The following is a 20,209-nucleotide window of genomic DNA, read 5'->3' on the forward strand; positions in this document are numbered from 1 at the left end:
CGGTACGTAAGCGGCACTAAGGACCGCGGACTGCTATATCGGACCGGTGCAGCCGAACAGTTAGTCAGCTACACCGATGCTGATTGGGCTGGCAACGCCACCGATCGTCGATCCACGTCTAGATACGCGTTCTCCCTCGGGAGTGCCGCGATCGCGTGGAGCAGTAAGAAGCAGCCGATAGTTGCACTGTCGAGCACCGAAGTTGAGTACCGAGGAGCGGCTGTCGCGACATGCGAAGCCATATGGTTGAAGCGGCTACTTAAGGACCTGCAAGCGGAGGTGTCAGATCCGACGACGATCTACTGCGACAACCTCAGTAGCATCCAGCTCGCGAAGAACCCCGTTTTCCACGCACGGACCAAGCACATTGAGGTGCACTATCATTTCGTCCGTGAGCGTGTCCTTTCCGGTGAAGTCGAACTTCAGTACGTTCTAACGGATCGGCAGACTGCCGACATCTTCACCAAGCCTCTTGGTCTGGACAAGTTGCGGCAATTCTCAGGTGCGCTCGGATTGCGTCACCTCGACGTGCCAAACTTGAGGGGGAGAACAGTCCCGAACGACCAAGCAAGGCAGTAGGAAAGGAGTGGAGACTGCAACACCACCGAGTCGGATGACTCGGTTGTCGAGTTCGACTACTTCGAATCGGCTGAAGAAGCCGAGGGCGGACCCGCGGAAAAGTTCGGAAGAGGACAGAAGGGGAGCAACCGAAGGAGAGAGCCGAAGCCAACCACGCATGGGGAAGATGACGCCACTGAGGGCGAGAAGACCGAAGACGAGTTGGAGACAGCCAACTCGGACGAGAGCGAAAACCGATCGGAGGTAGCCGAGTCGGTTCGGATGTTTGATTCAGATACACTGAATCAACCGAGGCCCAAGCGGAAGAAAAGGCAGCAGGAGAAGCGTCAACACCGCAACAATAGAAGAGCTGATAAGGGCCACATGAGCAGACAAGCCGACCGGAAGGGTCGAAGCGCGCGGAGTCGAACAGGTCGAGGAGCGCAAGAAAGGCGTAAAGCCAGGAGGAACTAGAGTTGTGAGCCCGAAGATCCCGAAGAGCCTCAAGTTGAGCTTGAGGGGGAGTGTTGAGAGACAAGCTCAACATCGGCCGGATCGGCTGAAGAAGCCGAGGACCGGATCGGTTGGGACCGATCAGTTAGGCCGAGTGCGTAAACCGGGAGGTCGTTAGGAAAGATATTCCGTGAGGAATATATTTTGGAGTTAGTGTAGGAGCTCTTAATGAGCATTGAAGTACTGTCAGTACTTCTGTCAGTCCTTCTAGGACTTGTATAAAAGTGTTCATTGAACACACATATGTATAGAGTAGTGAATCGAGATCCTTTGTTGTTGAATATAGTTCTTCTTTCTCTCTCTTTCTCTCTCCTGCGTATACAGCGTAAGCTCAAGCTCTCCATTAAATCTGAGATTTCTATCTTCTGTTCGGTCTTCATACTTGCTTCCGCACGCTACTTTCTACAATTACAAGGAAAGTTATGGTTTTAAATCTCACTTATTTACAAAAGTTTTTAGCAAATTAAATCATAATAGCACCAAATTACATCATATGTGAGCCCTTTTACTTAGGGTGAGAAGAGATAAGAATAAAAGGGAGTTGGAGGGATGTCCTTGAGGTTCGACATGATAAGTCTACGGTTGGCGTTAGAATTCCCTTGGTCATTGCATGCAACCTCGTTATTCACTACCCCCCTAATTTGTTTCATTATTGAATCTCAAAACTAGAGAACTAACAATGAGCTCTCATATTTATTATATAGCTTTCAAAAGCTCTCTTGCTTGATAAAAATAATATTCTCTCTTTTTTAATATGCATTGTTACTTTTTTGTTTGAACATGCATGTACACGATGTATATTGACTATTCACATTTACCACGCTTTTCCTTATTGTCTCTTGTGCATTATAACTCTTGGTGCACACACACACACACATGCTCATATGAAGCATGAGAAGGCACAAAATATCACAAACACAACTAGATGTTGTCCCTTCATATGGCTATAGACAACCAAGAGTCATGCACATAAATTGATCTTTCTTGTCATGTTGTGTACCTCCTCCTACCTTGTAGAAGATAACCCCCAAAAGTCAAACTTATGATTCACACACAAAACACATAGAAAGCCAACCTTATGGCCACACATATTTGTCAAGGCCATTTAGGACCAACCCCTCAAACAAATTATATCCACGAACTTCGACATGTGCATCTATTAGGACATAATATGTTCAAGAAACATTTAAATCTGAATATTGATTTAAGGAGAAAACATTGTTCGCAATTTAGTAATGAATGTAACAGAAGATGTGAACATATTAAGTATTGTATATCGAATCAAATAAATACAAGGATATAAGTCTTTATGTGTCTACATCATGTATATGTGAGGTAATGGATATGTACATCTAAATGGCACTATTATTGCTGTCAATTTTTACATTGCACAATGGGCCTAGTAATACAATGTCATATCATGCCTCTTTGAACAACACTTATAACATTCAATGCCATGCCAATTTGCATAATTTTTGTTTTTTTATTTTATTTTAATTTCTAAGAAAAGCCTCACATTTAACAAAAAGACTTTAGTTATGACTCATGAGTGAAATGGTATAAGTTACATGGGAGACTTACCTTCAAATTGTCAAATGAGTCTCAAATCATAACATACGCCTTTATCAAGTTCACGCAATGATGTCAATGGATTTCTCTGTATACAAGGTTGAAATAATGTAAATGCCATGTGTTAGGTGGTATTAATACTCCACGTCAAGTTGTAATTAATGGTATTTGGACTAATTTTATGTGATTGATCATTTAACTGAAAGAGGCACATATGGGAGACTCATTGAACTAACTCCCAATGCATATCTCAAAAGGCAAGTGCACGAACAAATGGGCCAAGTGTATGTTCACTCCATATACAAGGGTATACTAAGGACTATACATTGCTTGTTTCTTATTTTTAAGTTTTTTATTTCTTCGAAGGTGTGGGTTGTTTTCGTAACAAGTGACCATGACACATAAGTTACACTTGTCGACATGGACATGGAAAATGATGAGTAAAGCATGGTTTTAATATTTGAAAAATCACGTGTGGTTATTGCAATGATGATTTCATTTATTAGCGTTGCCTTTTCAAAGGGTAATGCTATCGTTTTCACTCTTTCTTTGTATTGCAGAAACATGGCAATTTCAAAAACAAATATGTTGCAAACTCATCTTTGTAGTTGTACATGATCTTGAGCTAAAATTGTAGATAGTGAATACAATGCCAAATATTTAAACACATGATCCTAACATTGCAAAGCATGAGCTATAGAACTATGCAATATTTCTATAGCATGGGCATTGAACGAAATATTAATAAAAGCAAAGCTTGTGCATTGTGCTTTAGCATGTAGAATATTGTTTACTATGTCTGTTGACGCCCATCTCACCACATGTTTGCCACATGTTTGCTTCCTTCAATCAATGCTAACATATTCAAGTAAGAGACTAAATAAAGATGCAAATCCAATATTGACTTTAGAATAGTAGCCACTACCAATGCCCATGAAAGATACAAAATAAAGTTGAGACGATTCAATCATGGTGGATTATACCGACATTCATGAATTTTGTAAGACAAATATATCATCATCTACCATGTGTAAATGCACAATCTTACTTTTACATTGCTCCACTCATCTCACCCAAATAGTCTTGATATGGTTTTGCAATGCATTGACCTTCACAATCTCAACATACACATGATCATCGATTATCTTGCTTCTTATCAATTAGACATGTTTCACATAAGAACAAGAGCAAGTATGATACAATCAATGCACACGCTTCAACATTTATATACTCAAATTGTTTGCTCAATTTGTGAGTATCAACTTTATTTGTTCCTGTGCCATTTTATGTTGCCTGCTCTATTTTAGACTACACACAAAAACCATATCCTGTAGGCCATGACGTATAGAATTGTAAGAATTTGGCCTTTTACTAAACAATAAAAAACAGCACATAAACATTCAAACTTATGTTTCACATTTATCTTTAATTTATCCTCTTATGTAAATGTATACATTGGGTTCACATGTGATTATAGGAGGTCAATAACGTAATTCACAATTGTGGATTGTGATCCGAGCCCTCGTTACATTTGCTCATCATAATTGATTCATGATATCTCCATATATTCTTGTTTCACGCACAAGTCTTTTTGTCAAAGTCAATTACCAAGTCAAAGCATTTTAATTATAAATTATGGGCACAAACACCTTGCATCACACTCTTTTCAGTGGAAAAACAATTAATAAATAGAATCCCACAAAGCGACTTTGTGGTAGAGATGCCTTCGCATAGTGTCCACAAAGATCAAGGCAATAACAAAGCTAGGTTGTGTAGCCATGTGAATGATCATGCAAAGATGAAATCAAAATGTATAAATAATGGCTAACATGTGTTATTACACATTTGATGCTTACATCAACATGGAATGGTTTACATACATTTGTGTTGTCGTTACTATAGTAATTAAGATATACTTGTGTAGACGATACAATCTATGCATCTATTTACACAATGTGTACTCGTGAAACCTTGAACAAACAATATATGTTCTTAAGATAGCTTTTATAAATGTGCATTCTTCACCACATATTTATGTAAAATTTTAAAGGGCCTCAGAGAAGGTAGATGAAATTGTGTCTTTCTCCTTGCAAAAAGACGTTGATGTGTGCATGCAGACATCATTTATACATGTTGCAATTTAGAGGAGAGAATTGACCAAAATTAAAACCCTAAACCTTGTATTAACACTCTCTTATTTCACAACACTTTGCTTTCCATACAAGTTTAAGAGTAAATACGATTCTAGTTCATAGAAACTAAATGCTATATAGTAACCCTAAACTATAGGAGGAATAAATCATTATTATTGGATGGCTTTGTGGACTACATATAAGGGATTACGGACCATGTGTCATTTCTACTTTTTTATTATTTGTGAGTGTATGGTTCATGCATCCATTCTCAATTGTCATTGTAAATTGGTAAGTATCTTACCCATATAGTATGATAAAACATTACAAGTACTATATTGTTGCTTTAGCAACAACAAACATGCAAGCACTTATGCGAACACCAAGTACATCCAATAGAGCGAATGAGTACGTTGCCCGCATATTAAAATAGGGCCACGATAATTAGTTTACGTACTCAACCTAAAAGATACACAATTTACAAAGCTTTGAGCTATTCGCGAGTCATCATCCATAACTTACCACTGTAATTATTATTTAAGGCTTCACATAAATACAAAGAATTAGTCTTGGAGTAATCGTATGAGAAAAGTTCCATTAATAATCTCTTTTTGTGAGTGGTAATGAGCACGTTTATTGTAAGCTTATAACAATACAATCTACATTAACAATCAATGCCCCTTTGTACATGTATGGTAGCATTGTTGTAACTTGTTATTTTCATATAAATCCATTAGTGAACAATAGAAATACTTAAGGGAAACTTTTTATATAAACCGAAACCTCATAAAAGGGGAAAAAAGGTAAGTTGAAGACTATTTGAGAAACCTTATTAATCAAACTAACTCAATAAGATGATTTAATTAGATAAATTTGGTCATATAAGAGTCAATTGAATTACATTACATCGACTACTACGTTATTAGAGCATCATGCAACCTAAATAGATTACAAGTGGTTACTTGAACCCTCATCTAGCATGTGAGTCTATACCAATGGTGCGCCAAACATGCCTAGTCCTTAAGGTTTATTAGTGGAACATCACAAGTTGTGCCTAATGATATAAGCAAAAGCTTTACCGCAAGAACGATGCACACAATGATGCTTGAACCCTAGACTTGAAGGTTAATCACAATCTTTATTTGTTCTATGAATCATATCCCATTCATCTTTACGCACTATATGTGGTAAATAAATGCTATGATGCATGAAAATGTATGCTCAATCGAGATGATCCATTCAATACTGTCTTCTAGATTTATTTGGGGATGCACAAAATAGATTGCGAGTACCCACCAAATCTAGTTATTGCAAAAGTCTTTACTCCCTATTAATACTTCCTCCTTACCCCATGAGCTTTTTTCACTGTGATTGCTTATAAAACAACCTCTACAAAATGTGCGGTCCTTTGCCCAGATTTATGATAGCCAACTTAGTTTTAAAAATGCCCCACGAATTTCCAATGAAATATTAGCTAGTTATAATTGTACGACAAACATGCGTGGTTTTTTACGTAAAGGCTAGGAATAGCTAATAGTATTCTTTAAAGTTATTTAGTCACATGTTCATATTGTGATAATGAAGTTTGATAATACACAAAGGCAAAAGTTTTGTGATATTGATGGTAAATAACATTGTTTTTGCCATGGGATTTGTTGGATATGGTGACAATATTCCCAACCAAAGGTTAGTATAAATTATCTAGAGCTAGCTCAAAATGTACACCTTCCACCAACCTAACCTACTAATGGAAGTCCCCCATATGAGGATAGCCAAGACGGTCATTAATAAAGTTTGTAATGAAAACATAAGAGAATGTGGTATAGATGGCCAAGTGTGCTTAAGATAGCCACCAACCTCAAGAACATGGCATGCAAGAACTATAAAATAATTGACGCAATTATTGTTAGTCTAGAATTAGTGGCATATAAGCTCCCCATTGATGTATAACCACCAGAGTCACTTGTAATTGTAGTTGAAATTATATTATACTTTGAGTTTCATTGCTTTTATTCTTACATCAATCACTCATGATTCTTATTTCATACCTATTTCCTTGCATAGAATGAGTTCGAATTTGTTGGCAATTGAAAACCATGCCACATGGATGTGACCAAGATGGTGTCGTGCATAGCAATCAACAACGGTTTGGTTTGGTTTGAGGGTGTCAAACTCAAACCGTTTAAAATTTTTGAAACTTAAACCGAACCAAACCACGGAACCATTTAAACCTAAAGCCATTCAAATCAAACCGTTAAAGAAAATCCAAACTCAAACCAAACGGTTTTAGAGATTTTCAAACCATTAAATTGTTAAACCGTTAAAAGTAGAGTTTCGCGGTCTGGTATCAGTTTTTAAGTTAGGTCAATTTTCAATTTTAAAAGTTTAAATCTTTTAATATCTCAAATTTTAATTTTCTAATTTTTAACTTTTTCCCTAAAATGCTAGAATTGGGCTTATAATGGAGAGGTTGTTCAGAAAAATATTTAAGAAAAAATAATAAAATGATAACCTTAAACTGTTTAAACGATGGTTTCAAATCATTTGAACCAAACCAAACCAAACCAAACCAAACTGTTGACCCCCCAAACCTAAACTTGAACCGAACCGAACCGTTAAGCTGTAGTTTTGCAGTTCGGTTCAATTCAAACTGAATAGCTGCCAATTGTTAGTCATGCACGAGCGCCCATTTTGATCACTCGAGTGTAAATGGCTTTAATTGTTTGCGATGTGGAGGTCATTAGAAATGATACATTTAAACGAACTACTAGGATACAACATCAAAATAAGAGCTATATAAAGTCATTTGTATTGAGTATTAGGTGAAATTATGTGTTGTCTTGCATGTATCCGATAAAAGCACCAAAATATAATAAAAATCGAAAGTAAAATTCATTCGTAATATCCACATGGATGTAGCTACTAGCTAACACAACTTTATTACTTTGTGGTAACGAATATCAAAATGATTGTAATCCAGCCAACATCTTTGTTCACATGATAGGAACCCATTGTAGTGTCATCTTGTTCAACTCTCACTCGTCTATGTGATGAACAATCATTTTAATGATATGTTACCGATTGATGATTCAAAATGCAACTTATTGCAATCTTTGTTTGAGATTTTCCTATGTTCCCAACAAAACATACATCACATTGTATTATTGTTGTTTATCATGGTGTTCTCAAGTACATGATTAATTTGGTAGTTAGTCAACCCATGCATATTGTTTTGGACTTTAGACTTTTGTCTCTATACATATATGTTCTTAAATATAAAAAAAATGTGTTCAACATTGACAACTTTGTTTCTCTTGCTACCTTTTTCATCATATTGATGATCTTTGCGGACCTCATGATAACCATCATGTCATATTTTGTGCTTGTGATGCCCTTAAAATAGCCAGGAGCTAGGTTACATTATTTCTGCGTATTAATTGTGTAGAATGTTCCTCTTCATAGTTGTTTCAATAGACCACTTCACTAGCACACACTAACTTCATGTTAGGTCTTGCTTATGTGTCACCATGCTATCACCATATATTCATCAATCAGCACATGCCCAACGAATGTTCTCTCTTCCTAGAGCTCAACAATGCCAACACTTTTAATTCCACTATCAACCCGTCTATTACAAGACTAATGTGCTTAGGAGTACTAGGGTCCAAATCAATCCCAACACTTCTAATTCCACTATCAAACCCTCTATTACAACCTAGATGTGTTTAGGTTACCATAGAATTCCGAGCCACGTTCGTGTAGACACCCTTGTCAACACCAAAACATGACCAATTTCATCAAACACTGTCCTAGTTTTTGAGACATGTCCATCCTAGATCAACTTACATTGGACATATTTGAATGTATGAACTTAAGTCCATTTAGCATTGCGTTCTTCTGTAATTAGCTCACATGTATATATATGCTTGTTTGATACTCTCGTTTAAGTTACAAGAAACAATTATACACAAGTTTGGACAGTTTTTTTTTGTTGTTCTCAAAGACGATACAACATCTTCAAATGCAATCCGCATACACACACACACACACTCTCTCTCTCTCTCTCTCTCTCTCTCTCTCTCTCTCTCTAAGGAACTTTTAAGCATTATATGCCCATCGAAGAATGTGTCTCACAAATATGTAGATAACCCAACATTCACAACTTGTTTTCAATGCCTTTACACTCTTCCCCATCCCTTAGGCACATGAGCAACCTTAAGTAAATTGCATGGGTGCACGTGTTTTATCCTCAACTTTAGAATATGAGGTGTATTAGGTCCCACGAGCCATATTATTGCCTCACGAGGATGGGGTGGTACATCATCAACTTTGTTCTTTGTTTGTCTCTCTGTGAAAATAGCACAAATATCCATTGTTTATGCCTTCCAGCCAAATACAGGGGGGGTTGGCCACCATTGTACTGTAACCTTGAGCCATTTTATTTATATATTATTTTGGGTGGTTGTACTCCAAGACCAGCAAGCAAATGATCTCTTGCTCAAATAGGTCATTACAACCTTTTAAAAATGCATTCTATACCTACCTACATTCATCCATTCCTTTATTTACCTCATTGCTTGCACATGCACATGCTACAATCTCTTTGTAGACAAACTTTACAACTCCAAGACATGATCGTGTCATTGGAAGCAACAAACAAATAAGGAATGCGACCAAGTCCGAATTACAGGGAAAACTCTGAATTAATCTCCGACATTGTATTCCTTTTAACAATGTTAAGACTTTTCATTCTCGATTCGGTTCCTCGATCATCGTATGTAGCAAATGAGCATTTATATTCACGGTTAGTTCATCACGTTCTTCGCTTTGTGCAGTCATATATATATGTGGTCAAAATATGGTCAGATCATCCATGTTCATCGCTTGCAAGTCATGTATGTGGTTCGAAGCTCATTCGTTCTCTTCTTCTCTTTGTCTAGGGGGGGCAAAGGGACATCGACAGGAAGGTACCTGGAAAACGTGACACAGGGAGGGATAAAGCCGCCAATTCATGTCTTTTCTTCTCTTGTCCGGGGGTTGTCGGGGGTTGGGAGAGGGTGCATTTGGGCAGGGATAACGGAGAGCGTAATTTAGGGCTAGGGCTAGGGTTAGGGTTAGGGTTAGGGTTAGGGTTAGGGTTAGGGTCAGAGGAGAATCTTAGGGCACAATGTCGGAGATCGGAGAGAGAGAGAGAGAGAGAGAGAGAGAGAGAGAGAGAGAGAGAGAGAGAGGTAGAATAGCCATAGCCAAGTCTAGCCTTTTAGCTTCTTCTGTTTGCTTTGATTTATAGCATATACATACATACAATACAAATTACAATACAATACATACATATATTGATATGTGTAATGTATGTTTTTTTGTGTTGTTTTTATTATGCATTATTAGAAGAAAGAGGAGAGTAGGAATCAAAAGCAAACAGCAAAGAAAAAAGCTTTTCTTGCTCATCTTCTTCATCTTCCTGCTCTTCTCCTTCTTCTCCTTCTCTTTCTTCTTCTTCTTCTTCCTGCTCTTCTGCTTCTGCTTCTTTTTCTTCTTCTTCTTCTTCTTCACCATCACCATCACCATCACCATCAATCATCTTCATCTTCTTGAAGATTCCATCTCTCTCTCTCTCTCTACACCCACACACCCACACACCCACACACATGTATGTATCATATATCTGTTCAGAAATGAGCACAATGTAGCTCTTGCTTTTATGGCCCCTGTTTCCAAATTTCCTCTGTTTCCTTCTTTCTCCTGTCCTCCCCAACTCTGCTTTCTCCCTCCCCTGTTTCTTGTAACATAGCTTTCCATATCCCCCCCCCCACCCCCTGTTTCTTGTAACATAGCTTTCCATATCGTGTTTGTTTTTTGGATTTTTTCTGAAATTGGGTTCTTCATAAAGACACCATACCATGGCTTCTGGATACATTGATGGATGGCTCAGATGGTGGGATGGAGTGGGAGATTCTTCTGCTTGGCAAAATGGTGCTTATTATGGTCTCTCCTGTGCCTACGCTGCAGTAGGAACAGTGGCATTGGTTAGTAATACTCTCTCTCTCTCTCTCCCGCCTCCTTCTCTTAAATTTTAACTTTTTTTTTGTTATTCATTGAAAACAAATTGCACTTTCTTTCTTCTAGGTTTTCCATTAGTTCTTCATAAGAGACTAATGCACTGTTTTGTTCTCAAAACAATGTATCACTTGCCCATCATTAAAGAAGACCATAGGTAGATGCTGCCAAAGGTTTCTCTTAAATTTTAACTTCTTTTTGTTATTCACTGAAAACAAATTACACTTTTTCTTCTTCTAGGCTTTCCATTAGTCCTGCATAAGAGAGTAATGCACTGTTTTGTTCGCAAAACAATGTACCACTTTCCCATCATTAAAGAAGACCATAAGTAGATAATGCCAAAGGTTCCAATAATACCAGACAAAATTCCCGCAAACTGTAGTGATCAGCCATAAAACGTTTGATATATCGGTCTGAAGATGGTTCAATAGTCTTAGCCAAGTTGCTAAGATGCAATATTCAGTATGTGCGTTCCTGATCCCTCGTGAATTACAACATACCTATGGATAACCCAAACTATCATGTATATTACAACAACCATTGACATTTCCAATTAAGTCTTTCCCTTCCAAGTATTTTCAATTGTGAAGTTAAAAAGTTCAATAGACATTTTTATGGACTTGAGCATTGTTTCCCCCGAACATTGGTCTAATTCACTAAGAAATTTCACGACTAGCCTTTTATATAACCATGAAACTCTTGGTCCATATCCTGATGGTGTCCTGACTCATGAAACGGATGGATCAATGTCTGGTCTATTGATTCCTGAAGGTTATGGTATGCTCATATTGTAGAAGTCATCTGTTTTGGACCGCCATGAGATAACTGGAAAATTAGATGAGATTCACCTCCACATCATTAATCTTTTATAGTCACAGACGCTTCCAATAATAGAGAAGCTCTGGCGCTTGTCTGTATTTAAGCTAACTTTAGCTGTGTTTATGCCAGAAAAGATGTAGTAGGTAAACCCATCATAATAATCTCCATAAATATCATTGTAGCTACAAACTATGCTTATCAAATGATCCAAAGGCCATGCTAAAGGCAAGAGGAACCTGAAACCCAATGATTCTGCAACGAAGAGCCATCAAAAGCATTATTTATGTTGTGAATGTCACAGTTTTTTAACCCCATTTCAGGCTTAAATGATAACTTACATACTAAAATCTTATGAGCATTCATTCATTAACAGTCTTAATCCACACAGGTTCAACTTATCAGAATTCAGTTAAGGGTCCCAGAATATGGATGGACTACTCAAAAAGTGTTCCATCTGATGAATTTTATAGTGAATACAGGTAATACCAAGTGTTTGTGGAAGTCCTATATTTTCAGTGCTGATTTCCAATAAATGTGTTGCTGATACTAACTTCAACCTTCTGCATTTCCACAGCTCGAGTTATAGTATTTGGATTCCACAACAAAGTTCTTGCATTCAAACCAACGGTGAGTCAAGGTTCTCATTTATTAGCATGTTAACCCCTCACATGGAGACTTGATTATTTTCATCCTCCATTTCTATCCACTTTAAGCAATAGTTGTTCATCCATGGTTCCTGTATGGCTTGGGAGATTTAGAGATTTTTTTTTGTTTATAGTGTGCTATAGCTGGAGCTTCACAATCATGCCCCTATAAGTTATTGTTTTTTATGTGTATGTTCACACAGGGTCATAATGAGACTAGTACAGAGTTGGTTTACTTAATTATGCTAATTCAAGTTTTCTTGTTTGAGATTTCATCTGGACTCGACAATGTTGATTGAAAACCTGAAAAGTGCTCAAAGCAAGGAACTGTAGGATAGAGGCCCACCATGATGGTGACAGTTTGGCTCTATCATGTTGGTCTTTGGAACTGGACTAGCGATAAATAGGGACATTCCTAATTCATTGTCAAAAGGAAGAGTCAACGTCATTGGAATCTTGGATCCTGTGGAGACTATTTTTTATAACTGTGTTGGTCCCCAGAATTCTTTCAATGCATGGTCAATGTTGCTTTGGCCATTATTGTCAAATTTCCCTTCCACATGAGTATTGCTGTCTAGCTGGCGTTTTTCAGAAGATTCATGCTCTTGCTTATGTAGATTTGGCTGAGTTTGTCCATTTTCCCTTTGTCTCCAGCTGTGTTGTCATTCGTTCATTGTGCACAGTGTTATGACTGAAGTGATCAAATTCTCTGGCTAAAATTTATGCACTTCTTGCAAAAAATGCCATGTATACACTGGTGACACATCTCTCTACTCAATAATAAAGCTGAAGGATGAACACCAGAATGGCATACATAGATAGTGTTCTTCCTAACCTACTCCCTATGACACAGTTGGCAGTTCCATTCTTTCATTCATTTGTGCGCATATCTGCTTATCTCAAATTTTTATTGATGTGATGAGATCCTAAGCTGCCTGATTACACTATGTTGCGCATGAGATCGATGTGAATCCATATAATGCGGCCTGATTATAAATCCTGCAATATGTGTAAAACGAGTGGATTGTGATGGGTCATATTCCTACCAAGACGTGTTGTGGGGCTGATCCATGTTTTTTCATTATCCAATTTAATGACATCAGCTTGGATCATTCTATACTTTTTCACTTTAGTTATGTTCAGGTGTGGACAATTCAATCTATATTGGAAATGAGGGTAGTTCATTTAAACTTATGCTGTGTGATTGGAACCATTGTTGCATTTCAGCAAATCAACAATGATTGTCCCCATTTTCAGCCACCTCTTTTGATGACCTAATTGCCAATCTTGAGTACCTTTGCTAAAGGAGCCCCTAAATCCATTGGATACTGTTCACTGATCAGAATAATGCCTCGGTCACTATTGGGTTGCCCCCATCTCTATCCAGGTTATGCCATGGGGCACTGATGCTGTGCTCGTTATCATGCGTGCAATCATTGTGACGAAGGGTCTCTCTAACTCTGTGTAGTTATGAGACTTGTGAAAACTTGGTCCCCAAATTTCTACTCCATAGAGAAGAGTTGGTGTTACAAGTGTAGGAAACCACAATTTAGTTTGTGATTTTTGGAATTGGATGTGCACATTGTCTTTCAAGGGTATCAAGGGCTGCATATTCACAAGAAAGTTGAGCATAGGTTAATTCAGGCAAGGGGAATCGAGGCCTTGTGAATGTTACTCTTGGATGTGTATATGCTACGTTTTCCTCTTCCAAGAAGAATTCTGGTTCTGACCTTGTTAGGCATGTGTGAGTGGTGTTAAACACCATCCCGTTAGCTTGATCAAGGTTGTCCGACAAATCCGTCTTTATACAAAATGAAGTTATAGCATGTAATGCCATCAACATAGACCACTATTGGTATGGCTACCCTTTTTAAGCATGCTCCTGAACTACTCAATCTATTTATATGAAGATCAAAGAGGGTGGTTGATAGTGGGCATCCTTGTTTTATGATATTCGTACTAGCGATGACTTTTACCAACCCCATATGCGTGCACACTTTTGCGGACACTGATTCATATAGTGCATAGATCCCCCATTGCATATCCCCGACATCTGTCCTTAAGAGAGGCATTGTACTCCACATAGTCATGCGCAAGCTCTCATCGGTCATACACCATCTTGTGGCTCTTTTTTCTGTTACATTGCCACCTTTATTGGCAGCCATTTTTGTTCATTTGTTGCAACAAGCACTTGTGGCTTGTTTACTTTGTGGCGTGCTACCTGGATTGGTGTGAGATTTTCCTCTAAATATATATTCACCTTTGAGTTCAGTCTCTTGGATAGAAAAACTTTTTTCTTGTCTGTATCGATGAACCAGATGATCAAATCTTAGGACTAGATTCATCTCTACCCACTCGCTGTGCTGAAGCACTTGGAATATTCTATGCCCCAATCCTTATTCTGAGACTCCCAGCTTCTGCTCACCCAATAACTCATACATGTTGCATGAGCTTTCTTTTCGGCTGCTCCTTCTAATTTGCATTCATCACTTCTAGCTTATTTACAGTTGCCCATTTTTGCATTTTGACTAATATTTGATTGTTTATGATAATTGTGATGTGATGTGATGTTGCAGGAAAAGTCATACAATTCTGGTTTCTACTTGTCTAACTTCTGTTGCATTCCACTTTTTTTTAAGGCCTATTGTGTATTATGTCTCATGCGATTAACCTCACTGTTAATCAGTTGGCATAAGACATCATCTTTCCCCTTATCTGTGTCTAGTGAGACTTGCATATTGGATATATTATTTACTCTTCCTTTCCTTCTCCAGTATCTTCATGGTGACTTCCATATATCTGCCCTGTTTTTTGAGTCTCTCAGGTCTTAGCTTCATCATTAACAGTCAACTCAGAGTCTATGGTGTTCTAGAAAGATATTATTGTGGTTCCCTCCCTTCCTTTCCTTTTAGCATCTTCTTGGTGTCTTCCATATATCTGCCCTGTTTTTGGAGTCTCTCAGGTCTTAGCTTCATCATTAACAGTCAACTCAGAGTCTATGGTGTTCTAGAAAGATATTATTGTGGTTCCCTCCCTTCCTTTCCTTTTAGCATCTTCTTGGTGTCTTCCATATATCTGCCCTGTTTTTGGAGTCTCTCAGGTCTTAGCTTCATCATTAACAGTCAACTCAGAGTCTATGGTGTTCTAGAAAGATATTATGGTCAAGCAGTGAAAGTAGAGATTAATCCAGAGATTGGGTAGAGATTAAAGGAGATATGGGCAGAGATTAACAGGGATGTTGCAGAGATTAGCACATAGATTAAAGTGGTCATTGACAAATAAAGGACATTATCATCGGGCCCCAAGGTGCTTACCTCACTGTGGAGATCTCTTTGTCTTGGAGCGCCCAAGTTGTAGTTCTTTCAAAGGCAGAAATTTCAGTTGAAGTTAGAATTGTAAGTGCTTCGTTTTTCAGTAGCTTATGTTCAATTATAGGTAGTAGTCTTGTGAAGCAGAAGTATCTAATTACTATTTTGGTAATTGGTTGACTGATGGAAAGCAGTGATTATGCTTCATGGTGCTGCCATGTTGGTCAATTCTTGAAGAATAAATGGAAGAGTCTTTAGAAAACGAAAACTACAGTGTTTCCGTGTCTCGTTCTACCCCACATGAAGATTTGATTTTCAAGGAGTTAGTGAAGACTGAGTCTTTAGATAAATAAGTGAAGGATGGAATTGATTTGTTAGATGCTGGGTCAACCTTTTGGAATGTGTTGGAGAAAGAACGTGTGATAAATTTCTCATCGGTATTGGTCAAGTAGAGGTTTTTAAGAAAGGAGTAGAGAAAGAGATATAAAGATAAGGAGAAGTGAGAGGAGCAAAAAAGATTGATAGGTTAACCGTTTTCAATCTATTTATTTTACCATTATCAGGGATTGTTAACCATTCCGAAACAAGATACAACTGAGATGCTCTACAGCCTATTATAGCCTATCACTTCGAATGTATCTTGGTGTATCATGCATAAGCAACCCCAACATTAGTGTATCATCAGTTGCTGTGGTTTGTTGTTCTTAAAGACGAGACAACATTTTAAGATGAAATTTCGAATTCAGTCTTATACGCTCTTTTGTCGTATTGAAGACATTAATATATCTTTCTTTCTTAGTAATACACCACTTTCACTTAACAAAAAGGTTGTTTGTGAGATCCGTGCGTAAATGTGTGCAAAGGAACCGACAATGCATGAGTAGTAAATTGGAAAGCATTCAATGGGTTTTTCTATGAGAACTCCCTTCCCATCCCAATTATGTGTTGCAAAATGTTCTGTGCCAAAAGAAATTAAATAAAGAGACATATATCATGCATGACCTTTCTTGTGCAGATATTCAGATCAGTCTTCTTGGATCTACCCATCTTGATATTCTTTTCAACATATACATTGCTCGTGTTATTTTGGGCAGAAATCTATCACCAGGTTAGTATGGAGGCAACTGCAGTACCTTTAGTTTGAGATGGATGAGCTTGAATATCTGATCTATATTTTTATTATTTCCAGGCAAATCATTTGCCCACTGAACGTCTTCGTCCAATCTTTCTTGGAATAAATGGGACCATTTACTTCATACAGGTGATGTTAGGTGCATGAAATATATAGTGGTTGTATAGGAAGAAGGGAAAATGAAATTTGAGGAACCAACCCTGGAATGCCCTTATGTTTATAGCTGTTTTTTGCTGAGATGGCAATATCATTTTTTGAGCTCCGAGCATTTGGGGAGAAAAAAAACAGAGATGCCCTCAGAAATAGTCATAAGCGTAAGGGTGTTCCTGAGTATCTGTCAAAATTCAGTCAGTATGAGTGTGACAGAGGTGTTAAGTTGTTCTTATCTTAAAATGTGGAATGATCGTCCAGGCTTCATATGGGTGTACAAGTGGTGTTCTTATCATGAAAATTGAAATGATTGTGTAGGCTTGCATATGGGTGTATGAGTGGAACTTTCCAGGTGACTCTATAGCCTTGTATGCAAGGTTGTTTCTTTCAGGTTTGTTATAGCTATTTTGTACTACTGATCTCTTCTTGTTTAGTGCTAAATGAAATTCAGATATCGAACTTTATGATTGAGTGCTCTTTATCTTTCTTTCCTATTTTCAGCAATATCTTTGACTGCAGCTGCCGGATTCATAACCTATGGAAGAAAGTACTCGTTTCTGAAACTAACTGCGCAAATGTTTTTTATTTTTTCTTTGATCACGTGATTCACAAAACAAAGAATAACAATATCGTTATTTGGTGCATTTGTAGGCTTTTCATGGTTCTCCGGAGGTTTCCTATCGAATCCAAAGGTCGACAAAAAAAGTTAAAAGAGGTAATGTGTCCAATATTTCCTAATATTGATGTGCCCATTTATACTAGAAAGGATAACAAAATGCAACAGTTAATGAAGCACTAAAAGGGAATGTAGTAAACTTGTTTGAAAGTTGAAACCCTGAATTAAGCAAAAGACTGTTGCTCTCACGCTAAATATCCGTCTGAACTGTGTGGTGTGCCATAATTCTGAATGAAACTCTATTCCTTTTTTCTGATTTCTATTTTCTTCTGTGTTTGGGATGCACTCTAATGGTAAGTCAAGTTTGTCCTAAACCATGTATCTGGTTTCAAATCTCACTATATGCTTTACTTCACAAGATGCCACTGCAGATTGTTGGCACCCCTGATTCTGAATGGAACTCTTTCTTTTTAGCATTATCTGTTGTTTTCTTATTAGGGATGTACCCTAATTTTACTAACCATGCACCTGGGTTCAAATTTCAGTATATGCACTAATTTCCTAGATGCCACTGTAATTCAGAGGTTGAACTCATGAACTTTTGGTCTCTGCTTGAAAACTTACCAACTGAGACACAACCATCTGGGCACTATCTATCGATCCTTTGCAGTTTTGCAATTGAGTCATACTATAGAATCTAGATGGCTAACTGCCAGCTTTTTGAAGATTGAATTCATTTTTGTTCAATCCACTAATGTGGCATGTACTTTTTAGGAGAAGTAATATATGGTATAGCAAAGATGTCCAAGGGAACATGCTCAATGGACCTATGGAGTTATCCATCTTGTAGGAATGAACAGTAAAACATGGTCAAAAGTTTGTCCATAGAACCAAAATTGAAGAACGTATTTCAATTGCACGAGTCAAAATGGTTCATTTTTTCTCCTATAGTTTAAATACTAGTTAGTGAATATGGGGATTCATTAACCCTTGGATATTCTTTTTCCTTTTGTTGACAAGCTAGGCATTCATGTCTTATTATAATGATTGGTAACCTTAAATCGAGAAAGGTTGACACTTTTGATAAAGGTATGCAACCAGAGTTTGCATCATATAGATGGCATTACTACGATGACATACTTTCCCTCAACATTTAGATGCGAGTGTGGAGTCCACCCACTCTCCAATCATTTAGGTTTTCTCATGTTTGTGCTAGAAAACAATTTGTTTATCTCTCGATTTTGTAGGAAGTTTGTTTTTCCTTGAACTGCACTGAACCTTTTTATAATGGGATCTTAAAACTAAATTATACAAAATAATTGGAAATAAGTGTCACAGGTTCAGGTTAAAGGATCAATTGAAATTAAATTCTGGTACTACAAATTCAGATTTTTTTACATAATGTGTAGCTATCCATATATGTATATTGTGTAGCTTTTAGGAACTAAAGTGCTAGTTTGCAGTTAATGTAATGATCTCAAAGTTAAAATATGTGTGCTTTAGTGGTCTCAAGCTGACAGCCTTATGGTTGAAGCGCATACACAAGCCTCACTAGTACTCCACTACACCATCGCATATACACATGACTTCATAATCCAAATGTGATTACTCTTTGCAGGTAGGCTTCGTTACTGGGATATGCTTCACATGTTTCCTTATTAGGGCCATTGTGGTAAGTTATTTTTCTTGTCTTTGCCAAAAGGAAGTGGATCTTAAAAGAAAAGAAAAAAGGGAAAAAAGAGCAAACAAAACAGAAAAAGGAGAGAAAAGAATCTTACGGGTGTAGAGTTTAAATAAATTACTGATTGATTATAGATTGATCCATTTTTTATGTTTCCAGATGGCATACTCGGCATTTGAAGAGTCAGCCAATGTAGATGCATTGAACCATCCTATCCTCAATCTCTTCTATTATGTGGTAAGCGCCATACACGTGTATATCGCTATAAAAAATCTGCAAACATTCAAGCTCACATTTTGATAACCAATTATGTTTTTGGTAAGAATAAACAATGTCTGTGGCTTATAAAAGATGGCCATATTTTTAAGCTGACATTATTATCGCCTGAATACTTTCTGTTTCCTTGTAATGAATTGTGTGTTGGATCGGTCACCTTATTTGTGATTGAACCTCCATTTTGATTGATATTTTAGTTATCCTGATTTTACTATATATTTGTTCTTGACAATTTTTAACAGTTGGTTGAAGTTATTCCATCTGCATTGGTTCTTTTCATTTTGCGGAAGCTGCCTCCAAGGCGTGGAAATCCACAAACCATTCGATAAAATCCGGTTGAACAATCAGGCTTCTCGCACCTCTCTCTCTCTCTCTCCTCTCTGTTGATGTGCTTGGTAGCTTCCAAGGAATGGATAGACATCTATAGAGAAATTTTTTCATATAATTTGTGATCCCCCATTGGTGAAATATTGTATCAAGCTATGTATTCGCCACCATGCGTCCGAGCATTGGCACAATTTTTTCTTTCTTGGCACAATTTTGGAAGGATGTGTAACCTAGTTTGACCAGAAACTAAACATCAACAAAATTGTGAGGTACCTCACAAGGAATGTTCGTTTATTTGGATCAAAAATTTGGCTCAGACAACTTTGTTTGGCTGGGTCTTTGGGTTCAAGTGATGAAGTAAGCACAGACTGTGATAAGAGATTTTCTTCTCAAATAGATCAAAGCATCGAATGGAAGATATTTAAGT

General features: G+C 37.5%; 1 protein-coding gene across 1 annotated transcript; it reads left to right on the top strand.

Annotated features, from left to right (window-relative positions):
• Positions 1-10,608: 10,608 nt before the first annotated feature.
• Positions 10,609-20,111, top strand: LOC147861115 (tobamovirus multiplication protein 1-like). Its single transcript, XM_087323591.1, has 11 exons — positions 10,609-10,798; positions 12,037-12,127; positions 12,223-12,275; positions 16,616-16,708; positions 16,790-16,861; positions 17,201-17,273; positions 17,384-17,429; positions 17,534-17,597; positions 19,117-19,170; positions 19,339-19,416; positions 19,698-20,111. The coding sequence occupies exons 1-11, from the start codon at positions 10,673-10,675 to the stop codon at positions 19,782-19,784; spliced, it is 837 nt and encodes a 278-aa protein (XP_087179717.1). The 5' UTR covers positions 10,609-10,672; the 3' UTR covers positions 19,785-20,111.
• Positions 20,112-20,209: the final 98 nt, after the last annotated feature.

The sequence above is a fragment of the Azolla caroliniana genome, unplaced genomic scaffold (assembly GCF_043228905.1).
Source record: "Azolla caroliniana isolate FFs.n. ecotype wild unplaced genomic scaffold, voAzoCaro1.0.p SCAF_8, whole genome shotgun sequence".
In the NCBI taxonomy this organism is placed as follows: Eukaryota; Viridiplantae; Streptophyta; class Polypodiopsida; order Salviniales; family Salviniaceae; genus Azolla; species Azolla caroliniana.

Excerpts from the sequence above, each read along its gene's own strand:
- LOC147861115 (XM_087323591.1), top strand. The coding sequence starts at position 10,673 with ATGGCTTCTGGATACATTGATGGATGGCTCAGATGGTGGGATGGAGTG. Across the intron at positions 10,799-12,036 it reads CAGTAGGAACAGTGGCATTG|GTTCAACTTATCAGAATTCA; the intron begins GTTAGTAATACT and ends TAATCCACACAG. Across the intron at positions 17,274-17,383 it reads TGCAAGGTTGTTTCTTTCAG|CAATATCTTTGACTGCAGCT; the intron begins GTTTGTTATAGC and ends TCCTATTTTCAG.